We start from the raw sequence: 24,468 nt of genomic DNA on the forward strand, positions 1-24,468 counted from the left end.
CAAAATGCAGCAGTGCGACTCCTCACTGGTACCAAGAAGAGAGACCACAGCTCCCCTGTACTAGCCTCTCTTCACTGGTTACCAGTGAAGTACAGAATTGATTTTAAGATTATTGTTATTTGTTTTTAAAACACTGCATGGACTGGCACCAGGTTACATCTCTGAACTGCTCATCCCCTTTTCCGCCTCCTGAGCCCTCAGAGCCCTCGTACTATTATAAAGAGTACAGTCTAGACTTTCTCTATAGGAAAAGTGCAATGAGATAACTTCTGTTATGAATTGGCGCTATATAAATAAAAGTGAACTGAATTGAATCTGTTGGATTATCTCTGCACATTGTACATATTCTTTATACTTCATACTGTGAACTTTTGCAATCATTTAAAAGACTTCATCCTAGAAACAACCTAAATGGCATCTTAAAACAACCCAAGAGCTGTCTAAAACCACAAAAACAACAATAACTTTATGAGGCTAACATTTCAAGATTTGAAAATATCCTGAAACATTGGCAGCCCGAGGAGAGAACACCCAGTTTTCTGCAGCAATGATTTGAATTCACAGAATGTTGCAATATATATCTCAAACTGCAGAAGGTTCCACTGAGGGATTAAGTGATTCTTTAAGAAAATAATTGGCGGTTTAATTGATGATAAATTCATAGTAGTTTTTAGTCGGATCGGTGTCAAGATTTCACTTCATGAAACCTCTGTAATCCAAAGAGTAAAACCATCCATCACTTGAAACACCAGAGTTGCTGACTGGTTTTGTTGTGTCTCATCGGTCCTGTCTGTTGTTGTTGTTGTCGGTTGTCAGTGTGTTGTTTGATAAAGAAACTGCATTCACAGGATCCCTTTTGCACTGAAACCCCATCAGACACCCTACCTAAAAATCCAGGTTCTGTCCAGTGGAGGAAGGATTTGTAGCAACATCCCAAAGCAGTTTACTCAGGCGGTTTAGGATTTTGTTTTTCAGTGCTTAGATGAGGCTGTTCCAGAAGTAGCTGGTAGAAGCATCCAGCAGCTTAGGCTGAAGGGAGAACACAGCAGCTGTGATGTAGAGTTTGGAGGTGGATCTCTGGACTAAGGTAGACGACATACCTGCATGTAGATGAACTACTGACCAGGCCAGAAGGAGTTTGCTATTTTCTAGTAAGTCTCTGTTTTGATAATCACTTAATTGTACCAAACAGTTGAAAGATCCTAGGAAGTAAATGCACACCCTGGACAGTGTTGATTGGACTCACACATTCATTCAATCAATTTTTAACCTACACATTGCTTTCTGATAGCAAACCGAATATCTTTGGGTTTTAAACTGTTGTTTGGACATAACAAGCAAATTGAATGTCAGTTTTACTCTGGGGAAATTGTAATCAGCATTTTAACTATTTTCTGACATTTTATCGACTACATGATTAATCGAACAAATTATCGGCAGAGTAACCACTAATGAAAATGACGATAGAATAACGATTATTCTCATTATTGATTTAACGTAGCGATTATTTTCTCGATTAATGAATTAATTGTTTGGTCTGTGAAATATCAGAAAATAGTCAGCAAATTGTGAAAAAACGCCCATAACAGGTTCACAGAGCCCTTAGTAATGTTTCACATGTCTTTTGTCCCACCAACAGTCCAAAATCCAAAAATATTCAATTCACAGTGATATACAACAGAGAAATCCTCACATTTGAGAAGCTTAAACCAGACAATAATTAGAGATTTAGCTTGAAAAGTGACTTAAATGATTGTTTATTATCATAGATGAGTAAGAAAACCAGAACATATTCACCTTTGAGAAGCTGGAACCATTGCTCAAAAAACTAAATAGATTATCGAAACTGTTGCTGATTAATTTTCTGACGATTGTCTAATTGATTAATCGGCTAAGCTTTGCGGTTCTAATGAAAATAATCTTTAGCTGTGGGCTAAAGTGAGATTATCATATCACCATCACCTCTTGTGTTCCAAGTTTGTATTTCTAGCAGTTTGGCGCCCTCTCCTGGTCCAAAGCCTGAACTACCACTTACTGTACTAACAGCACTTTGTGTGCAGGTCTGAAAGGAAAATTAGTGTTGGTCCCAGGAGCAGGAGGCACAGGCATCCACATTTCCCACCAGTAACGGATCGAACCAATATTTGACTGATGCATGACCTGGGTGTTTCAGTGCTAAACAATCAGAGACGGGTGCATGAATGCTGTGGTTATTCAGCATAATGGGAACGTCAATGACTCTTGCGTCCTCTGATGAATACACAAGTACCATGCCGTGATTCGCCACTGACGGCTGCTGATGTTTAAAGCACCGAGCACATGCCCTCACTTGTCCAGGTAACTGATGTGGTGTGATGCATGATGTTTCCGTGGTTACCAAGCAATTTTCCAGAAAGTCAGCACCTACTGGTACAGCAGAGATGTGAGAAACGACAAATTCTTCATCTACATTGATTAGAAGTGACTGTATCAAGTGACACAGTCTTATAACTACTTCAATCAGTAGCACTTAAAATACTTAGGATGCAGGTGAGCTTATCCTCCATGAGAGCCTAATGTGGAAAGTAATCAAGTGTGTAAGCGTAGTGAAAAAAGAAACATAGTCTATTTACTCAGGTCAGTGCATGTAGATGGAAGAATATAAGCCCCACAGACAGGGTTAGTACACATTTTTTAATAACATGGCACAATTTACATAACACAAGTTTAAATGAGGAGCATGCTGAAGATTCAGTCGCTTCATTTTTTCTCATTTTTGTACATGATCTAGAAAGACTTCATTTTTTTCCCCTGTACATGGTAAACAGCAAAAGAAGTTTCTCATTTAACAATCTTTTTGCAATACGCATCGACTAACCACTATGGCTCCGGTGGACATTTTTATGTTGGATTAAAAAAACACTGCACGACATGATATCACAGAATTTGAAGCGCACAACTAAACCTTCAGTGGACTACTAAAATAGATCTCTGCTCATTAGAAACAAACTGTCCATAGTTTAGACTTGCTTTTTTGTCTTTTGATTTTGTAGGTACAACAACTTAGGAAAGCACTTTATTAATACACTGTTTGACCAACAGAACCTATTTCCAAAACATGTACTTTACACTTCTTCAATAGGGCAAATGTGCTGTCATGGTGTTTAATGTGCTGCATTCTCCCCAAAACAAGACTGGTGGTAACTGAGTGAAGGAAGAATGGAAAAAAAAGATTCTTAAAATTTGTGCTGCTGGCTTTTTACATTGAAAATCCTTTGAAATGCAATACTTCCATCAACTGTTTCTAAGATTGTCACCACAATGTATTATATTTGAGAAAGTAATTTTCAAAGCATTACCTTTTTGTTTAATCCAAATTGCTACCTACAAAGCCTGTGTGGATCAGTTAAAGCTTGTATCGGTTTACATGGACCCAATGTGTGTCAAGTCTGAGTTGTGGAGAGAATACAGCTTTTTGTCATTTATTGGTACACAGTCAGTTATGGTGAGAAGGCCATCTTTCAGAAAGGGAGCCCAGACATTTGTTGCATAGTTGAATGTGGGGTCTCTGGTACAATGCTAATCAACTGCGTCAACCGAAAAAACAAAACAAAAAGGAAACTGCAAAAAGCACATTCTGAATCACTGCTGTAATACTCCTCTATTTACATGTGTTCAAAGTAAAGCTTTCAAAACACCCTTTTGCATATTTGTACCATGATTTTTAATCCATACAGAGCGAGCACAGCAACTGTACACATTATCTACACACTTTGCCGTCTGTCAGTGCTAAAGTACCTGTACATTCCAAAATTGTTCATTCTTACTCCACGTCACTTTGCTATACAAGAGAAAGAATGAACACAAGAAACTGGAGCAAACTGGAAAAAGAAATCTTTGAAAAAAATTTTTTTTTGTTCCATGATTATTGTCTCTTTGTAGTTTTATACAAAAACAATTCATTGTGTGGGCATTTCTCTGCCCACGTAAGTTATTCACAGCTATGTTACAGTCTTGCTTTGCCCAAAGCTAAGTGCTTGGTGTGAGTTCAGTGTTAGTGAGGCACAGGGCAGCAGGGGCACTGAGTCTGCTGAGGCTCAGCTCACCGTGCCTCGATGTCTTTGTGAGCCGGTCTGTCTCTGATATCTGTGGCCAGGGGAGTAGTCCGTCTGGGTGAGCCGGGCCGGGCACCCAGTGTGGGGATGAGTGGGGGTGGGGCACTCAGAGAGGCGGTGGGTGGTGTTTTGTTCAGTATACCGTTCTGATGGGCTGCGGCAGCGGCAGCAGCTGCCGCCGCCGCAGCTGTGGGACTGACCCTGGAGTAGTGCATGCCTGGGAGTCCGGGGGCCATGAGGCCCGGGGCAGGGTGGGGGAGGTGTCCGTCAAGGGCTGGATGGTGCATTGAGGGGTGGAGGCGCCCATGCTCGTAGTCCTCTCTGAGCATGTTGAGACGTTCGCGCTCCTCCAGCTGGGCACGCTCCTGCTCCCTCCTGTGCTCCAGGGCTAGAGGGTGGGCGTGGTCACGATTAAAGTCATGAGGCTCACGGTCCCTGTAGGAGCGCTCGGCCTCATAGAGGCGAGGTGCTGCCAGCCGGTGCAGAGGGTCATTCCTCAGCAGCAGGTCTCTGGCCAAAGGGTCCCGTCTGTGAATGTCCAGGCCCCTGTAGGGGTCCCTCATTGGGTCCCAGTGGAAGGCAGGGTAGGGGAACCTGTCCGCTCCTGGGATGGGGCTGATACCCATGAAGGGCGCCACCACTCGAGTTCTCTCCAGACCGCTGATGGTGTTGATGGGGTGGACGCCGGCCATGCCCATGGGCACAGGCATCGAGGAAGGAGGGTGGAGGTTTGGCGTGGAGGGTGCCTGTGACGGGTGCTCGTTTGCTCTCTCTGTGGCTCCATCCTGCTCCTCCTTACGCTCCTCCTTCACTTTCACCTCACTGTTCTTCTTCTGGTGCTCGTACGGCAGCTCTACCTTCTTCTCCAGGACTTCCCTGCTCAGGCCGCCGTTGGGACGTTCAAGGCTGGTCTGCCGGACGTAGGGCGATGCCGCCCCCCTGTTGGACACTTTGTCCTCTGACACCCGGGCGTCATGGATGACAGGCGTGTCCTTGTCGCTGTGCTGGTTGTCTTTGAGCTTAAGGTCATCTGTCCCATTGTCTTTCCAGGAGTCTGAGTGCTCCCTCTCCCTGTCTTTTGCCTTGTTCTCCTTGTCCCTCTGAAGCTCTCCAGAAGCAGGGGGCAGGTGGTTCCTGTGGTGCTCAGGAGGCCGGCTGTGGCCAAGGAGGCTGATGGGGTTGACAGGGACTGGGGACGGATGGCTCGGATGACGCTTTTCTACAGAGTCCCTAGAAGAAAGAAGAAGAAAGTCTCCCCCATCAGTTCCAGGACCTTAACTTCTATTTATGTTCTGTGAGTGAGGTAACAGGAGTCATACTAGAGTAATTACTTTTGGCAACACCCACCTGTCCTTGTCGTCTTTACTGACCAACGAGTCCCGTTTGTCAGAGTCTCGGTCCCTCTCGTGCGAGCTGGCCGAGGTGCTCCTCTCAGAGTCTCCGGGTTTCAGCCAGGGTGGCGGTGTGGGGAAGGAGGGCGGCGTACGGTGCAGGCGGTTCCATGGCTCCTGGTGGCTGCTGTTACTGCTGCTGTTGAAGTGCTGCTGTGTGGTGGGGCCATCTTTATGGCCGAACACCGAGTTGGCCGCTGTTAGGGATTCAACACGTGGAAAAGCACGGCAGGACGCAAGTTAAATGCGTATCTCGACAACTTGCACTGGCGTATATCTATAAGTATTTAAATTCTATTCTGCTGATGTTCTTAGAGTGCATCAACAGTATCAATCATGAGGTTGAGACTCACTTAGTGCTGGATTTCCCAGTCCCCCGAAGGCCGATGAACTGAGAGATCCCAGTCCTCCAAATGATGTAGGCCTACTGAAAGGTTCTGGAGAGAGACACACGACATGTTACCATGCATACAATCGCATCTTAATTTTCAAGACTGAGGAGAACTGAACTGAAGCGTCTTCTAACCTAAGTGAGATGCTGGAGTGAGGAAGTTTCCAGGATGGTGGGGCGGGTGACCGAAAGGACCTGCTGATGGGTGTGTGGGACCTGAGGAGGGAGAGACAGAAGTCATCACCGAAACGTCCATCAACCGCTGACTGCAATGCTACGAAGCGTTAAGTGTTAAACAGTAATTTAACAAAACGATCTTTACTCAAGGTCCACTTATTAACTTTTTCTAGAACTAGAGCCTGACCGACATATCGTCTGGGCCAATAAGTAAAAACAAAGATGTTTAGAAACTACGTTACATAATTTGTCCAATAGAGAGCACTAATAGCTAATTTCTTTCTGTAAAATGTCCAGCTCAGTGCATATATTTGACAAAATTCTTTAAAAAAACAAAGTTAAGGAATCCATATCAAAATGATTGTTTATGTAAACAAAAAAATCAATATTGTTATCAGAGGTTTTAGCCACGTGGACGGGGTTGTCCTCCACTTTGATCCAGACTGAAATACTTCAAAAGCTACTGGATATGTTGCCGTGCAATTTCATACAGACAGTCATGGCCCCCAAAGGATGACGCCTGCTGACTTTGCTGATCTTTTTCATCTAGCACCATCGTCTCAGGTCAAAAATTCAGTTTGTCACCAAGACTAATGACATTCCCATCATCCTCAGCAGTACTTTGTATTTAGTGATAATTAGCAAATGTTAGCATGCTTAACTAAGATGGTGAACATGGTAAACATAGTATAACATGTTAGCATTTAACTAATGCTGTACAAGTACAGCGTTGCTTGCTTAGTTCTGTAAAACACGCAAGCTTTGATATCGACCTTAAAAATCTGGTTTCGGTTCAGCTACATTTTCAACCTCATCTCATGGAGAGATGTGAGAAACTAAACAAAGTACATGTCGTCAACTGAGCAAACGTCCTCCTCTGACGAAGACCACAAGATGTGGTTAAAAGCTCCAGAAAAACCTACTAAGTTGACCTTGAGTTAAACTTTTGTCCAATTAGTATTCAGTAATTGGCTGATTAAAGATAGATGCACTACAATGACATTCACACTGATTGTTATTATTTCCATGTTGTGGACAAATTCTGTTGGTATTGCTGTCTTGGCTTGTTCACAGCTGAACTCTGACAATAATATAAGCAGACAGCCGTTCACTCTGAACAGCAGGAATTAATGGACTGCTGCTGTATGTCAGAGGGTGTTGTTCTTGACCATTAATCAATCTTTCTAACCAGAGATCTGACACACACTCACCTGCAGCGGAGAAGAGCGTGGCGGGTCGTGCCAAGTCACTGGGGTGGTGGATGGGGCCGAAGAGGCTGGGGCCCGGAGGTCGACTCAGGAACTCAGGCTTGAGGCCAAAGTCTAGCTTGTGAGGGTCGACCTGCATCTGCTGCTAGAAGATGCCAAATCGACAAAGAGAAACACATGTAAAACCCCTTTACACAAGATATCACCGTGTATTTTGTAGGTTAATAAGAGTGATTTTTATATTAAGTAAACTACAGTAAGTGACTAAATGGTTGTCTTGCTCAAGGACACTTGTTCAGGTCCCTCTGATTGCTTTGCTCAGCGTGTAATTCAGTGTAGCCTGGCAGTCTCCTTTTCTTAATGGACCCATCATTATAACCTCAAGAAGTGATTATGTTTATGACTGCTGAAGCCATTAAATTAAAATTACTTGTTATGTTTTAATCATTTGATCAGTCGTTTGTAAAGTGACTTGTAGTCAGCAACAGTAGAATTACTTTCACAAATCACCAAAATATCAGATCAGTACAAAGATCAGCTTCTGTCTTTAAAATATTATTTTGACCCCAGAATTACCATTTAAAATAGTATTCTGTATGCATACCATAACATTTCTTGTATACCAACTGCAAAAAACAGTATACTATAAAGATTAGTATATAGTATGGAATTGGGACACAGTTAACTTTACACTGTGTTAATACTAGCTTTGGCCAAAGCAGAGAGAGGAGTCAGATGAGTCCTCACCTTAACTTTCTGTTGGTGGTGGTATATCTGCCAGGCGATATGGACATGCATGGCGCACCACTTCCCTGGTTTCTGTACAGGACAAAAACATGGTGTCACAACTTTACTCTTTTTTTTTTTTTTTAAATGACAATAAGGCCATTATTGCAACCAACTTGCATCTTAAAAGGTTTATTGTGTGGTGAAGTGTGTAGACATTTTACATCCATAATTTAAAAAAAACAAAAAAAAATTCTGACAGCTCTGGTATATCCACATTAACGCTTAATAATATGGAAGTGCCTGAAAAGGCAAACAAATGTGGTTGTTGATGCGCATTATCTTTAACCCTCACACGATCAACTCTGCAATCATGCAACCATCTTGAATGGTCAGATGACATGAACACAGCATCACCCTCTGTCAAGAAAATGACATACTGATAACTTAATCATGGTACATGTAACACCTTTAATCACATATTACTTCATGATGGTCTATGATGGTGATATGGCATGTGACAGGTATAGTAATTATAGCAGTGATTTGAATGGTCTTGTGTAAAAGACTGTCAATGTCTATGTTTAAGCAACTTCCACATGCAGAGGCTGCACTGTTCTCCAAAATGAGCTTTGTTGTGGTATAAACCAGCACACTCTGCCTCCGAGCGCAGTGCTCATTTAATTAAAGACACTATCCACTCCATTAGCAAAAACCCTTTAAGGCATCATGGCTATTATAGTGTGTGTGTGGTGGGAGAGGGGTGTGTGTGTGAGGGTGCAGGAGACAGACACTGCAGGGAGTGAGCACTCACCCTGAGAATGGGCCGAAATGGATCCGTTAGCTGCAGGAGGGAGAGGGGGGAAAAGTGGTTGAGTTATTTTGCTGTCAATCAAATCACGTCTCACTTCTAATTAGTCTCTGTGTGTGGCATTCATTAAAAACCGAATTAAAATTGATTTCTACTTTAAAAGTAAGCATTTCAGAAGTAATTAACACATGCGTGTTAAACAGGTTCCTCCTGTGTGACCCTCTGCATACAAACGAATACAGACAAATATGGCACCCGAAAGGACGGCAGAAACACACACAGAGTCTGTGTTGTCTACAAACTAACTGCATATGAATTCTTTACAATGACATAATTGTAATGGTGTTGAAAACCTCCATCTGATGACTCGAAGGCTTATGCAACATACACAGAGGGTCTAAAGGTTACCTCTACACTGTGAGTGTTGTTTGTTAGTGTGTGATCTTACCCTGGGGTCCTTCTGTAAGAATGTGTGTGGGACGGCTCCAGGTCTTGTGGACACATCGAGTGGATTAGAGGTCTAGAGAGCACCAGACACAGATCGAAACAAGATTCTCTGTAAATAACTCCTCATTTCAGTTTGTCTATCTGTATGTGTGAGAACGTGGGTGTGTAGTGGCATCCTTTACCTTGGGCTGAAAGGCGCCCTGCAGCGAGCCGAAGGGCCCGGTCGGGGGGATGACGGGGGGAAGGCCAGACATGGCTGGTGGGTAAGAGTGGAAGAGCTGAGGAAGAAAAGAGGGAGAGAAGGTGTGAGGATGGTTCGGCCTGTCAGCCAAATGCAGGACAACAGCTTCATAAGGCAGTGGAGATGGAACACACAGGTTATACTGACGGATGAACCTCAACATTCAATCTTTTTTTCCATTTTCCAAGACTGCTTAGATGGGGGAAATTACAAATGATTGCCTACATGTTTCACAAACTGCAAGTTTTTAAAATATTTTACTGCTCATTCCCAGTAGATTTAAATAGGGGAAAATACTCCTTTGATATGAAAACTAGAATGTTGTAATACAAACACATGCAAACCAAACAAGTGCTTGAGGCTTCCAGAAAATGATCCTGTGGAGAAACAGATATGTAATCAACTACTCGGTGTAATTGTTCTTGTCAATCATATTAGCCTTAGTGGAAGTAGAGAATGTTTTTCATGTTTGCGAACTTGCATGCATGCACTGCTTTAATCATGGATGGTCCAACAGAATTATTTAAACTTGGGTTGCCAGAATGAGTTATTAGAAGCGCTTGAGGATATGCTGTGAGCTTTTAAATGCAACTTGTGTTTCCATGTGCATCATGTTTTAAGACGTCAGTATGTTTTATAGAGACAACTGGCTTCAGGGTGTTTGCTGCTACATAACAACAACAAACAAGCAAAATTCCGCAACATCTACCCAGGGTTGGTTTGAATACAAAAACATGATTTTTCTGATATTAAAATCTTCCTCTTCCTTGTGCAGGCACAACACAGCAAGTGTCTGGAGGCTTCACCAAACATGGTAGGAGAGCGGGGTCCAAGGTTTCAAATAAGTCCCCTTTAGTGAGTAATAATCATGAGCAAGCCACTGCTGTTAGCAGACAAATACAAATGAAGACTAGTAAGCAAGACAAAGACATATTATTCCTCTGGCAATAACGCAGTCTCCTTTGCAATGCGCCACTGTCTCTTTCTGTATTAATTTATATGCACAACAATTTCACAATTACATGCATGCACAATAAATCTTGCTCTGAGATTTAAGAATCCAGCACTGTTTCATTAATCACAAGATTTGCTGGGGCTGAAGGGTGGAATGGTACAGCTAGGGCACTTACAGTATCCATTAAGAAGCGGATGAGTGATTGCATGTAATCTCTCTCACACACACACACACAGCTACAACACAAACTCACATGGGCTGGATGGACAAGCAACAAACTGCTCTAAGGCAGACAGTACGCAGTAGGGAAACTCACACTGTGTCTGTAGAAGGGGTCAACTTTTGTTGGGTATTTGTCAAACTGCAGGAGAAATGAAACAGAGCTAAGTACAAAGCTGTGGAGAAAACATGATAACCTACACATATATACTGTAACAGGGATGAGACTGGCCTCTTTCCGGGTCATTTCAGGCCAACAGAAAATGCATCACAAACTGTATTTCAGGACTAAGAACATGCTTACAGATTGAGATGATGATTCAAGATCTAAAATGTCAACTGAGATTCAAAGCTCGACCACTACCCAAACCAGCCTGTTTTCATCCTCCCCCTTTTTGTGATCATCTGAAGACCTTGTAAACTAGTGTGGGTTCTGTGTCTCATTTGGTCTCCTTTTAGTGGTGCAACACAGGCTCAGGACGAACATTTCCCCAGTCAAGACTAAACACTGCAGCCATAAAGAGCCCTTTTATGGCCTCATTAGCTGTCAGAGGCCTCGCCATGCTGCCTTTAAGGTATCATCAGAGCCAAGTGAACCCTCTATGGGCCAGGCAGTTATGAATATGAATGTTATGTGTGTGTGTGTGTGTGTGTGTGTGTGTGTGTGTGTGTGTGTGCGCGCACGCACGTTTGTGTGAGTTTTGGGTCCAGCCACCCATTGCCTGTGGACTCCCGCAACAAAAATGTGGGGCTCTTAACGCAAGGCATTTACCAGCAATGAAAACCCCCAAACGGGACCAAATGATGTCATTAAATTCAGAATGAATTAAGTGTATTATGTTCTGAAAGCTGGCTCTGAAGTTAACATGCTTTGGGCAAGTTATTGCCAATTTAGAAAATAACGGCGACTCAAGTCTGGAGTCGTGGAGTATGCCAGAGAAAACAGTAGAAAGGCTTTCTGGGAGAATAAAGGCATCATTGTGGTGTGGACGGACACACATGGTCATCATTGAAAGGCTGCCACAGAAACCCACAGGTCCCTACAGCGTGCCGCTCACACACATGTAGAACTGTGTAAAATCTTCACTCTCTTCTACATATGTAAAAATCATTATTAGAAGATATATAAAAATGTTTTGACGATGGTGATTCCCCCCCATTGACCCCCTCCACCCTCTCCAACCCAACACAGTTGCGTTCTACTTATCCTCACATTTCTGGCAGGGGTACGCACCATGGGCGGTGCTGGGGTGGGCATGATGGCGTGGGGGAAGGGCGTGAAGGTGTGCTGGTGGGTGTGCTGGTGGGTGTGTTGGTGCTGATGCTGGTGCTGATGCTGGTGCTGGTGGAACTCGGTGCGCAGGTAGGGCGGAGGGCCCAGTGAGGCGCCGCGGTCGGCGCTCTGGGAGGCCAGGAAACGGGTGTTGAGCTCCTGGCGCAGAAGGTCTTGCTCTGGAGAAGAGCAAGAGAGAAGGAAGGATTAGGACTGGGTTCATTAATGAGGCGAAGGTGACTGTCAAGAGTTCTCAAGCATTTTAACGCAGCAGACTCTGAACATACACATTAACTGCCACAGACCCCATTATGTAAGGTTTTCTCCCAGGGACCTCCATATGGTAAGAATTTTGTTGTGGTAGATTTGTTTTAAATTAAACTTTTGCCTAGGCTGTACATGAAAAGTTAAGTTCTGAAAAGAAGTCCTGCTAAAAGCCCCTCAAAGACCCCTGGAGGGCCCTGGACCCCAATGTGAGAGCTACGTATGTCATCAAACAGGAAGCCATGTCAAACCAGGATGGCTGTGATTATCAGCATGTCATTTTAAATTTAAGCGAGGCACGAAATGATTAGAACTGTCTGACTGCTGGAACTGTCAAATGCTGTGATTTGATACACTACAGCCCCTCTGAGATGACAACATCTGTTGTTCTAATAACCTCTGTGCAGCCTGTGGAGAAAGAATGGATTTCAAGTAATCACTGGCCTTTTCTTCTAAATCCAACAAAACCTACCTTGAGAGATTACATCTCCTCCAGAGTAACGTTATCCTTCCTATTCCACGGTGACTCACTACAATATTTTCTACATTCATTTCAAGCTTTATTGGGCTGGGAGTGTGAGTGGAATTTTTCTCTTCATAAAAATTTCATTAGTATCTTTTGAACAAAATCCAGCTCGCTCCGTTCCGTATTGACCAAATTGATTTCACACACATGACCACCATTCCAGGTGAAAATGGAAGTTCTGGGAACGTCGCTAAAGGCGAGCCCCCCTCCTCTTCCCACACTGACCCTGACATTTAACTCGACAGCACAGCACAGAAATGTGCACAGGGTCTATAATCGCTTTTGCAATGCGACCTGACTTGCTGGTGGATATTACTGGTGTGTAGAGAGTCGATGAATCAGAGCATGACAGACAGAGTGTGAACTTGAACTGTCCACACGACTATAAACACACGAAACCCCGGTAATGGAGTACATGCGGATTATCTTGGACTCTTGCTTGTTTCTTTAAATAATTACCAGGGTAACATTCTGTCTGTCCATTTGTCTCTGCATCTCAAATGCTTTCAAATCAAATGCTGGTCTTAAATTATTCCTCGTGTACGTCTCATATGTCTCGACTGTCCTGGCAACCTGATGCAACAACTGGCTAAAATAACAGTGTGCTTTTTGTTTTTTGTCAGCTGAATGTGCAATGCTCTGCCACACCACTGGGTGGCGATGTGGGGACGTTTGCAAGCAGCATGTGATGTTTACCTGAGTAGGCACTCCCAGCAGCAGGATGTCCGGGTACTGGCAGGGTGCTAGACGTAAGTGGTGGTGGTGGAGGCAAAGCCGCTGGAGGAGCGAACATATTGGGGTGATGTGGGTGCGGCGAAGACTGCAAGGCAGGGGGGAAGCTGTGGGGAGTGTTGTGAGGGGTGCTCTGGTTAGCCGCCAAGGACAGGGGGAAGGTGGAGGCTGCTGTGGCCGCCGCGGGAGGAGGCGGATGGTGGGGAGGTGCAAGGACGGAGCGGGTGGCCCTTGGGGCTTGGTGCCTGGGGTGCTGCTCCTGCTGCTGCTGTAAAGAAAGAGAGAGAAAAAAGGAGGAGAAAGGAGCCAGGTTAGGCCAGGCACGATCAGTCAAAATTAACACTTCTTCCTCCACATCCCCTCATCTCCATCTGCTCCGACGTTCAATTCCCAGCACAGTGTTTTCACACCTCAACTGTCCTCCGTTTACAAATGCCTCCCTGCCTGTCTCTTGTGCTTCACAGAATCCAGGGAAAACATGATCCGCGAAAACACCACATTCACAACACACTCGGATGCAAATAAACCACCGCTGGCAAGCATAACAGAACGAACATCTGTCTTTGAACAGCTTCTGTTAAGGCACTTCCTCCAGAGCCAGGTAGTGAACATGTGCATCGGAAATGGGATGAGAAGGAGAGAGGGTGTGTATGGATGTGTAAGCAAACAGTCTTTTGTAGTGTGTGTGGGTTTTCCCTGGGGGCAGTCACAGAGCCTGCGTCTCCACAGCTCCACTCACTAAGCCTAAAAGCTCATTTGCAGTGCTCGCTCTTCGCTGTGGGCCCCGGCCATGATTATTCAGTGGGTGCCAGGCCCTGTTGGCACGCTGGCAGACTGGCAGGGCTGGCACAGGGAGAGGGAGGCGAAGCCAAGTCCTGAGAGCCTGCGAGGCAGAGCTGTTGTTGGGACTGAGTGGGTTCTGAAGGAGCTATCCTGGAGTCTTAAATAGGCCTCAGTGCTTCTCAACAGATATAGGTCACAACAGACCATACTTAACCCTGCACTAGCTCTATTGTTATTTTTAATAATGTGAAAAATTACTGTGATCATGGTGTTTTTGAACATACAAAGTGGAATTCCACTGAGGATTCTTTATAACTGAACAGACCTTGGAAATATTTAATTTTTTCTAGGAAGAATATCACAACTTTGAGCCCACTTTCCTCCTGTTCTCATGCACAAATAACCTCTCATCAATAAAATCAAAACAGTATGTTACTGATTCAACGCTGTACTAAACTATCGCACACTGATAAGGACGTCCCTCCCTCCCTGACTGATGAGGGCTGGAATCTATACAGAGCCCCGATGACTATGTGGGTGGCTAACATATCAGGCACTCAAGGCACAGTGTGACCCTTTTATTTCGATGTTAATAATCAGTGCTACTGTTTGGCTCGGGGACTTCAAGCTCTCCCTGATAGCAATTTACATACTGATCTGGCATCACGCGTACTTTCAGCCCAAGAGATATTCTAGTATTTTCAAGTGGGCGTGAACATGGAGGTTTTGTCTGTACTGCACTGCACACAATTTTCTGCATCGGAGCACATGAGGATATGAGGGATGTGATTGTTTTTTATAATGAACTGATCTGTCAATGTGTTGTCTGTTATTAGCCTTACCTGTGACCGTTGAGGTTGAGGCCGTTGTAGGCAGAAAGGGGCCGGGGGTGGCAGCGTGATGGGGGCCGGTGGGGCCCTGCCTGACTGGGGTGCTGTTGGTGAGGGTGATGGGTGGGGAGGGCAGGTGATGGCGGGTGTGGGTGAAGGCTGGGCGTCGGCGGAGGCCGGGGGTGGGACAGCAGTTCAGGCTGGTGCTGGGGCCGGGGAGGGGGGGGCGGCGAGGGCTCTTGACCCTGGGCGAGAGGCAGGGCTGCGGGCGTCCGAGGCCTGGTGAGAGCCTCTGAGCGTGGGGGCAGGTGTGTGGAGGCCGGAGCCTGGGTAGGGCCGTTTGTCTGCGTCCGACGTGGGGAAAGGTGCTGGGGGACGAACGGCTGGGGAAGGGGGAGGGCTTGGGGGGGCAGAGGCTGACTGGGGGTGCTGGATGCAGGGGGTTGGGGGTCCCTGCAGCTCTCCTGGCTCCTCTCCTGACTGCGCTCTAGGCCTGACACCTTGAGGAGGCCGGGGCCATGAGGCTCCTGGCTGCCATTGGTGGAGAGCGCATTGATGCCAAAATCTGGAACTGTGTAAAACAGAAAGAGAAAACATTGTGAAAAAAGTGCATCTCTAATAACAGTTCTTAGTTTCCAAGCTGGTGGTCCATTTGAACAAAAAAGTTAAAAACAGAAAAACAGCAGAAACACACTGACATGTCGGTGAATGCGAAGAACATGCAATTGTAATGGATTAGAACCTGCTATAAAGGCTTTCAGACAAACATACATCAGGCACAGATGCTCGGCTCTTTAAGTCTCTTGTCAGATAAATGAACGCTGCAGTTGAACATCTCCAGCTCTAACAAAGATTATGTATGTGAGAGCCACAGGCCTTTTGTAGACTCTTGTCTTTCTAACTGCCATCTCCTCTGCCATGTGCGCTTTGAGCTGCCCCACAAACTGACAAACTCATTTGCGACTCTTCCTTCTCATGCCGACACGCCCTGCTGGGGTTTGCAGCTGTGCCAGCACAAGCACCAATTCCTGAGCCCTTTCATGCAGCCTTTAAGACCTTCCCTGGGGATAAACTGCACAGCTGAAATGTGTTTTTCTGCTTCAGGCTAAATCAGTTTGTATCGTAAACAAAACAACATCACCTTAATTTCAAGGTTCATTTTTTTTGCCTGGATGACAGAACTTCCACTTGCAGGACAAATTAAATGTATTCTGAATTGTGCAAACAGTATACAGGTTTGCATGTATATTTGCATAGTTGTAGATACTTCACAAGTGTCAGGTTGCCTTTCTTCTCTTTCACTTCTCCTAAAGTCAAGAAGATACTTTATCTAAATAAAAACTGCACAGTTATTCTTAAATAATATTCATCTTTGGAAACACTGGTGTTTGTTCTTTACCACATGAAAACTGGCTTGAGAGTGATGACTGTAAGCGCATATTAAAAGGACACTGCAGGAGAACATCACTGCATTCATTAATTCACTTTTGCATGTAGCATGAAGGACGGGCGCGCATTTAGTTTGCTGTCTGACAAGGTGAGGACTCATTTTATGGAATTTCAGTAATTGCCAAAAAACTGAAACATTACCTGGCCTGGTTGGACTCCATTATGTCCAAAGTGTGAATTAATCCAGAGAATGAATAATAACCGCTGTATAATGTTGAAGTCACACAGAACAAGAGCTAATAAGCTCCGTCCAGGGTATTTCTCTGCAGGGACCTCCTCCTACAGAACAAAGTGCTCAGATATCAGCAGTCAGCTTGGTTGCTCCAGAGGCAAAGAGGCTCATGGGGGATGACAGTGCATACATAAACTGTAATTAACTCTCCCTGGGCCTCAGGGGGGGTTAGGGGCAGGAGCAAGGGCTCCCCCTCCCCCCTTAGGGAAGCCAGCTAAATCCTTAACCTGCCAAAGAGGTAGATGGGACTCAGTTCCCCTGGGCTGAGACAGCAGCCTGCACTGCAGAGCTACAGCCTGTCACAGCAGGCTTCCATCTCCCTGACACACTACTCCCTCCAGACCAACTCCACTGGGAGCAGCTTGAGCTAACCGGGCTCAACGAGAACCTCCGTCGATTAGCAAAATGCTAAGTGAGGTATTAGCAAGCCCAGGTGCATGTGATATTGTAGTTCAGGGTCAGGGGAGGTAGTTCCTGATGCAAAATCACAATCAATATCTACAATAACAGCTATTGACCCCTGCTCTGTGTGGGAGGGCTTACTGGGACATCTGCCAGCCTGTCAGGAGACAAAAGGCACACATTGCCAGGTCGAAGTGTTTTTGAAATAGTCTCTGCTAGTTGTCTTTGAGCAAGCACAAAGAAGAAAAGTCCCCTCGTAATACAGAGATACATAATGCGTCAGTTTCCAAAGCTAACTAACCCTTACATCGAAACTATATCTCTTCTTTAGCAGTCTGCACACAAAACACATCTCTGTTCAACACTCGCGTGCATCAGTGAACAATAAAGCCCAGCAGCCCTTAAATCCATCTCCCTCATCCATGTCAATCTTCTCCACTTACAAATGCTATTACCGGTCAAGAGAGACTGCTGCTGGCAAACAACTTCACCGCAGCACACAGCGAGAAGAGAAATTGCGTATTCTCAAGTCTCCCGCTGCACCTCTCAGTCCCTGAGGTCCACGGCTTGTTTTGAGAATGTGCTAACACGCTAAAAAGAAGGTGTCTATTCTGGTCATAATGAAGACTCAAGGGCCAGGCGGAGCGGGGAAGAAGAGAAGAGGAGTATACACCAGCGTCCCTCCCGCGAGGGTTCATTTGTCAGTCTTCTTCATCCCTGGAAACAAATAAGCGCAATTCCCGCTTGGGTTACTCAAAATATGGAGTGCTGCTGTTTCTCAACGTTTCAGTAGTATTGCGGTTTTTAACTAGTATGTGTTGCTTGGTACAGCAAGAGTGGAGAATAAGGCCTGTTGGTGTGTGGGTTAGTCAAGGAGGCAAAAGCTAGAGGTCGGATTTAAGAGGTAAAGGAGGACTTTGTGAGGGTCAGCTGGGTGTGTGTGTGCAGGAAAGCCATTCATTAAGGCTGGATGTCAGGGGACCCAGCGAGGGGCTTAGGGGGATAACTCATTATCCCAGGGTGAGCCATCTCCTACTGTTCACAGTGCATTAGCTGCACACACCACCACTCCTGATTTGTCTCTCCCTACATGGTTAAAGCTACACTGCAACATGTAATCATTAAATAGGCTACAACTCTGATCGGGCTGAACTGAAATAATAATAATGTGATAACATGAAAATGTAACACAGTATGATGAATGTGGATGAAAAATCCTCCACCCCTTAAAAATGTTATTAAAGACATGAGATGTACGCAAGCCTCTTTCAGGCTCTGTTTTTCATCTCACCTTTGCTGCACCACAGCTCATTAGCGCCATGCAGGTGCATTTACTGTTAGCATATTTAATGGGCTGCTTATATCACATTGAGCCTGCAGGGTTAACAGGCCTGTGTATTGGTTGGTTAATGGTCCGTCATCAGCAAGGTATTTGGATTGGTGCAGCCATGTGCGAGACAAATGGCTCAAATCTTTGAACCAATCTTTGCACTGCGCTATGATTCACAGAGGGAGTGACAGCAGGCCTGGCAAAGTGTAATGCAGAACATTGCTATGCTATACATATGCTAAACATAATTTAGCATATCATATTTCAATGTCATCCCTGGATACAGCCTGGCCCATATAAATGATTAATAAACAAGCGCCAACAACATCATCTTTTAAAAGCGCAACTGGCAGGTCAGCACCTGTCCCTTTGAAAAATACATTAGCACCAAACTCAGGCCAAAACTACTTTGCTTATCTCTCTCTCTCTCTATCATGTGAGTGCGGGTGGATTTGACAGCCTACACCCTGGCCTGAAGTCATCCTGACAAATTGATGGCTGTTGAGACCTCTGCGACATCCCAAGCATCCACCCTTTGCCGTCTTCCTGTCCGCCCCATCCTCCTCAAAATAGCGCCTCGATGCATTCTAAACCCTCACACTCATTTATGGAATTTCATCCAGGCAGGGGTCGCATTGCTCCAACCACACAAAACTAACAACCTAACACATAGCTGGGGCCACGAGACGGACAGCTGAGCCACGGCCGCTGTTTGTACGTCAGAGTTGTGCACTGAGCAGAGGCAAAATGCAAAGAGGGCTGAGCCTGATGCACTGATGCTAGGCCGCTGTTTGGCCAGCTCACAGTCAAACTACCAGAATACAGCAATAATCAGAGTCCCATATGCTAAGCAGCAGGATGTGGAAGTAGCAGCCTTTTCTCAGTTTATGAGCCTTTCTAATGAGGAACAGTGCAGTGGTGGAAGAAGTTTTCAGATCTTTTACTTATGTACAAATACAACAATTTAAAAAATATTCCTTTAACATCCTTTAAATACTATTCAAGTATCAAAAGTACTTATTAAGCAAATTGAGTCTTTTTAGTGTTATATTATATACAGTATATATAAAATGTTGTACTTGCTACAGGCGGAGCCAATTTTAACAACATTATATACAGTTAGGTAGTTAAATGTAAAACAATGCATAATATTCCATGAGCTGATTTTGTAAAATAATTGATGATGATTTTGTAAGGTCTTTATCTGTCTGTAACAAGTAACCACAGCTTCCATACAATGGAAAAAAATCAAGTACAAGTACCTCAAAACTGCTTAAGTAAAGTACTTGAATAAATGTACTTTGTTACAGGAACAGTTTCACCACCTTCATAAACTACATCGTGAAGTGAAGAATATTACATGAAGATAGGTATAAGGTAAGGTATAAAGGGCAACAACAAGACATGAATACTTAACTTAAAATTATAGTTTTGACAATATTGGTGATTGTTTGCCTGGTGATGATTTCCAATTTAAGGTCATTGTCTTTTATGTACCAACACAACAGTGCCTGTGACCTTAGTCTTATTAAACTAAAGACACAACCTTACCAAAGATAGTAACAGATAATGCCCAGAACAATAGCCACTATTTTCCTTAAGGCTTGTCCTGTACCAGTGTCATGCTGTAAGAGTAGCTGTTACTACTATCATCTGGTGGGGAGGGAGACACATGGACAACCAAGATACTGTTGGTGAATTTTCCAGAACTGGGGTTTGTTCTTGTAACCGTTTAGCAGCAATACTAAGAGTCTACAGCCGTGCCAGTGGCTTGTTAGGCTATTATGCACAGTTCAGTCAGGACCACTTTAGTCAAAGAACTTGATCTGCAGTAAGTTAGATTTGGCTCTGTGAGCAAACCTCCCTGCATTTCCATGTGCATACATGGAAAGCCTAAGGAGGGAGAGCAGCAGGGAGACCTGATGATGGAAAAGTTAGATGAAAAATGAAGGGATCACCAAATTTATGATATGAACATCTGGACCAAATTTCATGACAATTCATAGTTGTTGAGACATTTCTCTCAAAACCAGAAATGTCAACCTCATGGTGGCGGTAGAGGAAAATGAAGGGAATCACCAAATCCATTACGATACATCATCTGGGAACCATGAATGTCTTTACAAAATTTCGTGGTAATCCATCTTTTAGATGTTGAGATATTTCACAGGAAAGGTGAAAACTTTGACCTGCTGGTGGCGCTAGATGAAAAGTCAGGCGATCTCCAAAATCATTAGTCCTTATCCTTTGAGGACCATGAAGTTTGTACCAAATTTTATGGAAATCCATCCAATAGTTTTTGAGATATAATTTTGGATTGTGGATTTTACTAAGTAATTTGCTATTTTGACTGGCAGCTGTACCTTGGCAGCATTTAGCTTTGTGTGAATGGGGATGGAAAATGTAGCCTTGAGGCACTTAGAAAGGTTTTTTTTTTTCATTATTATTCCAGGTCGTAGATACAATGCTAAGGAGAAGCGCTGACAACTCCAAAACCCAGAGCTGTCTGTCACAGCTGACAGAGACCTTCGAAGTTCCACTCATTCACTGTCGCCCTGTCTCTCTATCTCCGTCTGGTATTCTCCATCCAGCTCCCTGTTGTGAGGCAGTAAGCAGAATTATGCCCAAACCTCTCACAGATCACATCGCTCTTCCAGAGTCAACAGTTTTACCACACTCCAGCCGAGACAATGCATTTGCTGAAAACTGTACCACGATGCCAGTGAATCATAACAAACACATTAATCTGGTCTAGAGACATTCTTTTTAAAACTGCGTGGGCTGGTGAGGCTGGACTCGCAGCAGGTAAACAACGGTGTTGTTGTGGCTACATTTTTCTGCTCTTCACTTTGTCTTCTTTCGGCTCGCACACGTCACCATCCTGCTTCTCAATTAAAGTGTACACTGTGCTGAACAAAGATTTGTGGCCCTCATTGAAAATTCCATCTTGCATTGGTATGTCTCAGAAAGCATTAATTACAATCAGGATGTCCCTCTGTGCTGGGCTTTCAGGCGCTGGCTAAATAAAATCTCCCTCAAAAATATTCACAGTCCCCAGTTATGCATAATGTTTTAAAAGACAATTTTGCCTCAGGCCCCAGTCTGGAAACCATTTAGTCCCTGAATAAAAAAAAAGAAAACACCACAAACTCACTCCTGTTCTATCTCCATATTTAGTTTGACAACAAAATTAGAGTTGTAGTTGAGCAGCAAGTGTTGACAGTGGTCTGACCTCAGGAGTGGTTTAGACAGCATATGTTCCCCAAAGAGCTCCTTGGTGAGGGACCAGACTCTGTTTATTTGGTCTTAATGAAGCCTGCAGTCGCATTAGTGGCAGACATCTTTAACAGATCTCCCTCCCACACAGAGGAGAACAATAAACAGCAGGCCGCTAGTTTCTGTCAGAGCTTGCTCTCACTAGTGTCCTCACTTGAACATGTTTATAAAAGCCTCAGTCCCAGAGACCCATCAAGCCAATACGTAACACAACTGTCTTTCCTTTTTCTCTCCATGTGTTTGTGTCTTTACAGACACTTGTCAGGTTATTAGGTACAGCTACACATTGTAATGCAGTCCAATACAATGCAGTCCTTCAATGAATTCTACCTGTGTGAAACAAACATGTTCACACACTCGGGAGAGTCTGTCTTTCTCCAGCGTTTCTCCACCTTCTCTGGGAGTTTAGTGGAATTACCTTCACATTAGTTCACATCAGTGGATGACATCTGAGCTCAGCTCCCACGTCTGTGGGATTGGAAGGTGTTTTGAGAATCCTGATGATCCTAATACCCCTCTCTGGCACCCAGAGTGGAGACAGTCCATGTCGCCCGTCCAAGTCTGCACATTAACCAAGGGATTAATTTCCTTATCTGCAGAGACACCACCCCGCAATGCACATCTACAGAGGCTTTACGTGACTGTCAGTGGGGTTTTGCTGAGGACGTGGTCAATTCCTATTTTGCTTCCCATGCTAAAAGCTACAGGCCAACCAAATGTTTACAAATGTAATGCTGTTGAGTAGAAGAGCTAAGACTTGCACTTTGGTCCTGTGATATCAGTTCACAGAAAAGCTGAAACCCTGTGTTGGTAACCTTAGCTGGTGAAGCTGATCTCATAGCCAAAGCCTCCAGAGAATCTCCAGTCTATTAGCTCCTTATCCCTCCCTTCTTCAGCTCTGAGGACTTTAACAGCATTAGCTGCTCTAAGAGCAGTAACACCACACTTTGTGATACCCTCTCGTGTCTCCAGAGTGTCGCAGCATCTCACAGCAATGAGTTCACAGCTCACAGGCATGCATGTTGGACATGCCCCAGATGGGAGCTCAGGACGCTGGGGCCTGACAATGATGGACGCTCCCCTTCTGGCCCTCCCAGACTCTCCATCATGTCAGCAGCTCTCTAAAGCTAGAGCCGAGAGGGGTGTTGGGTTACACAGCCTGGATATCCCATCGTGTAGAGGGTCTTGGACTGGAGCTGTTTTATTAGTGCTAGACTCCCAGGGGTGGCTGGGAGAGGGGAGTGGGAAGCTAAACAGAAATAAAGGTGGGGTGGGGCAGGCCAACTATTCTGGCTGTGAGAGCGTGACATGTGTAGTCTTTCAGTGAGAATATCACAGCATGCTGATATCCCCTCACAGTAACACAAACTGCTGCTTTAACAAGTGGTGATTGAGCAAGAGGCCAAAAGCAGGCAGAAGGCGGGGGAGAGTTGCTAAGCTGCCCCTTTTAACATCTATATTTCATGCCTGTCTCATTTGGTTTATGAATTTTGTACTACAAGTTGTGAAGTCAAAGCAAGTGCGTATGTAAATATAAATTGTGTGTGTATATGCAGTGATGTCATGGTGCATGGTGTGTGTGGTTAACAGAGACATAAACCCCTGACTCCTCTTCTGAGATAGACCGTTTGTGACTGTGATCCTCTGTGAAATGGTAGCAATCTGGGATAATTGCGCTTAGTAAGCCACTGAATGTTCCGAGCTCTTCTGACAGATGCAAGGCCATAGAAGACTGGCTGCCAGACCAGAGAACGAGCACTTACACATGTTTACAGTACGACAGAGAGAGAGAAACGGAGGAGGAGGGAATTACAAGAGTGACAGAAAAGAGCAGAAAGGGTAAGAAACTTGCTCAGCCCTGTCTCCTACCTTCGCTAGTATCCATCCATGCTCCATTCATACTCTGTCTGGCAGGACCAATGTGGACTGTCTCCTCTCTCTCGAGTCATAATGAAGCAATTTACTAACAGAGAGCTGCAGCGACAACACTTCTCCACCCACAGTAGCTCTGATTACAGCTGCTCCTGTAATGGCTCTTAACTAGTTCTGTGTCTCACTCTCACTGCTCACTTCTCACCCCACCAGCATGTGGAAAATCTGCTGCCTTAGACAACTCCCGAGGCCTAAATGTTTGGAAACCTTCTCCCAACACCGCCCCCTGAAAACACCATCACCATCTTTACGTGCACATGAGGATGTATCGGTGGCAGCAGGGTGTCCCATTTCCAGCTCCCCTTTAGAGAACAAATCTTTATATATCCCTGAGGGTATGAGGTCAGGCTGGAGGGAACGTAACGGGAGAAGAGCTGGGTCAGGGACTCGATGACGGGCGTGCTGGCACAGGTGACCACCAGAAGGGGTGGGTGGAAAGCCGGCCAAGGGGCCAGACTTCTCCTGTCAGGGGCCTGTGCAGGGCAGCCCTCAGGGGGACACTCATTGCCTGCGGCTGACAGATCCTCTGCAGGTTTGGCTGTCATGCCCAGGCTCACTGAGGCTTTGAAATAACAGCAGCGTGTAATGAGGACCCATCCAGTCCACAGCAATTGGTCAGCGCACACTGTCACAGTGGTGTAAAACTACACAGAGAGACAAGGCAGCTGTGGAGCGAGCCAGACCATTTGACCTCAAACATGTCACATGTACGTAAGCTAGCTGATGGACTTCTCACGGGGCCTGATATCTCTACTAGTGAGGAGTGAGAGATGGGAGGT

General features: G+C 44.9%; 1 protein-coding gene across 1 annotated transcript in view; it reads right to left on the reverse strand.

Moving 5' to 3' along the window:
* Nucleotides 1-2,659: 2,659 nt before the first annotated feature.
* Nucleotides 2,660-24,468, reverse strand: part of auts2a (activator of transcription and developmental regulator AUTS2 a) — a 319,952-nt gene continuing 298,143 nt past the window's right edge. The window contains 14 exon segments of the mRNA XM_044222254.1: nucleotides 2,660-5,324; nucleotides 5,442-5,682; nucleotides 5,839-5,922; nucleotides 6,012-6,092; nucleotides 7,265-7,406; nucleotides 8,009-8,080; nucleotides 8,802-8,831; nucleotides 9,247-9,318; nucleotides 9,428-9,523; nucleotides 10,758-10,802; nucleotides 11,874-12,112; nucleotides 13,420-13,657; nucleotides 13,660-13,723; nucleotides 15,081-15,639. Coding sequence (XP_044078189.1) covers nucleotides 4,082-5,324; nucleotides 5,442-5,682; nucleotides 5,839-5,922; nucleotides 6,012-6,092; nucleotides 7,265-7,406; nucleotides 8,009-8,080; nucleotides 8,802-8,831; nucleotides 9,247-9,318; nucleotides 9,428-9,523; nucleotides 10,758-10,802; nucleotides 11,874-12,112; nucleotides 13,420-13,657; nucleotides 13,660-13,723; nucleotides 15,081-15,639 — 3,206 coding nt within the window. The 3' untranslated portion in view covers nucleotides 2,660-4,081.

The sequence above is a fragment of the Siniperca chuatsi genome, linkage group LG14 (genome assembly GCF_020085105.1).
Source record: "Siniperca chuatsi isolate FFG_IHB_CAS linkage group LG14, ASM2008510v1, whole genome shotgun sequence".
Lineage (NCBI taxonomy): Eukaryota > Metazoa > Chordata > Actinopteri > Centrarchiformes > Sinipercidae > Siniperca > Siniperca chuatsi.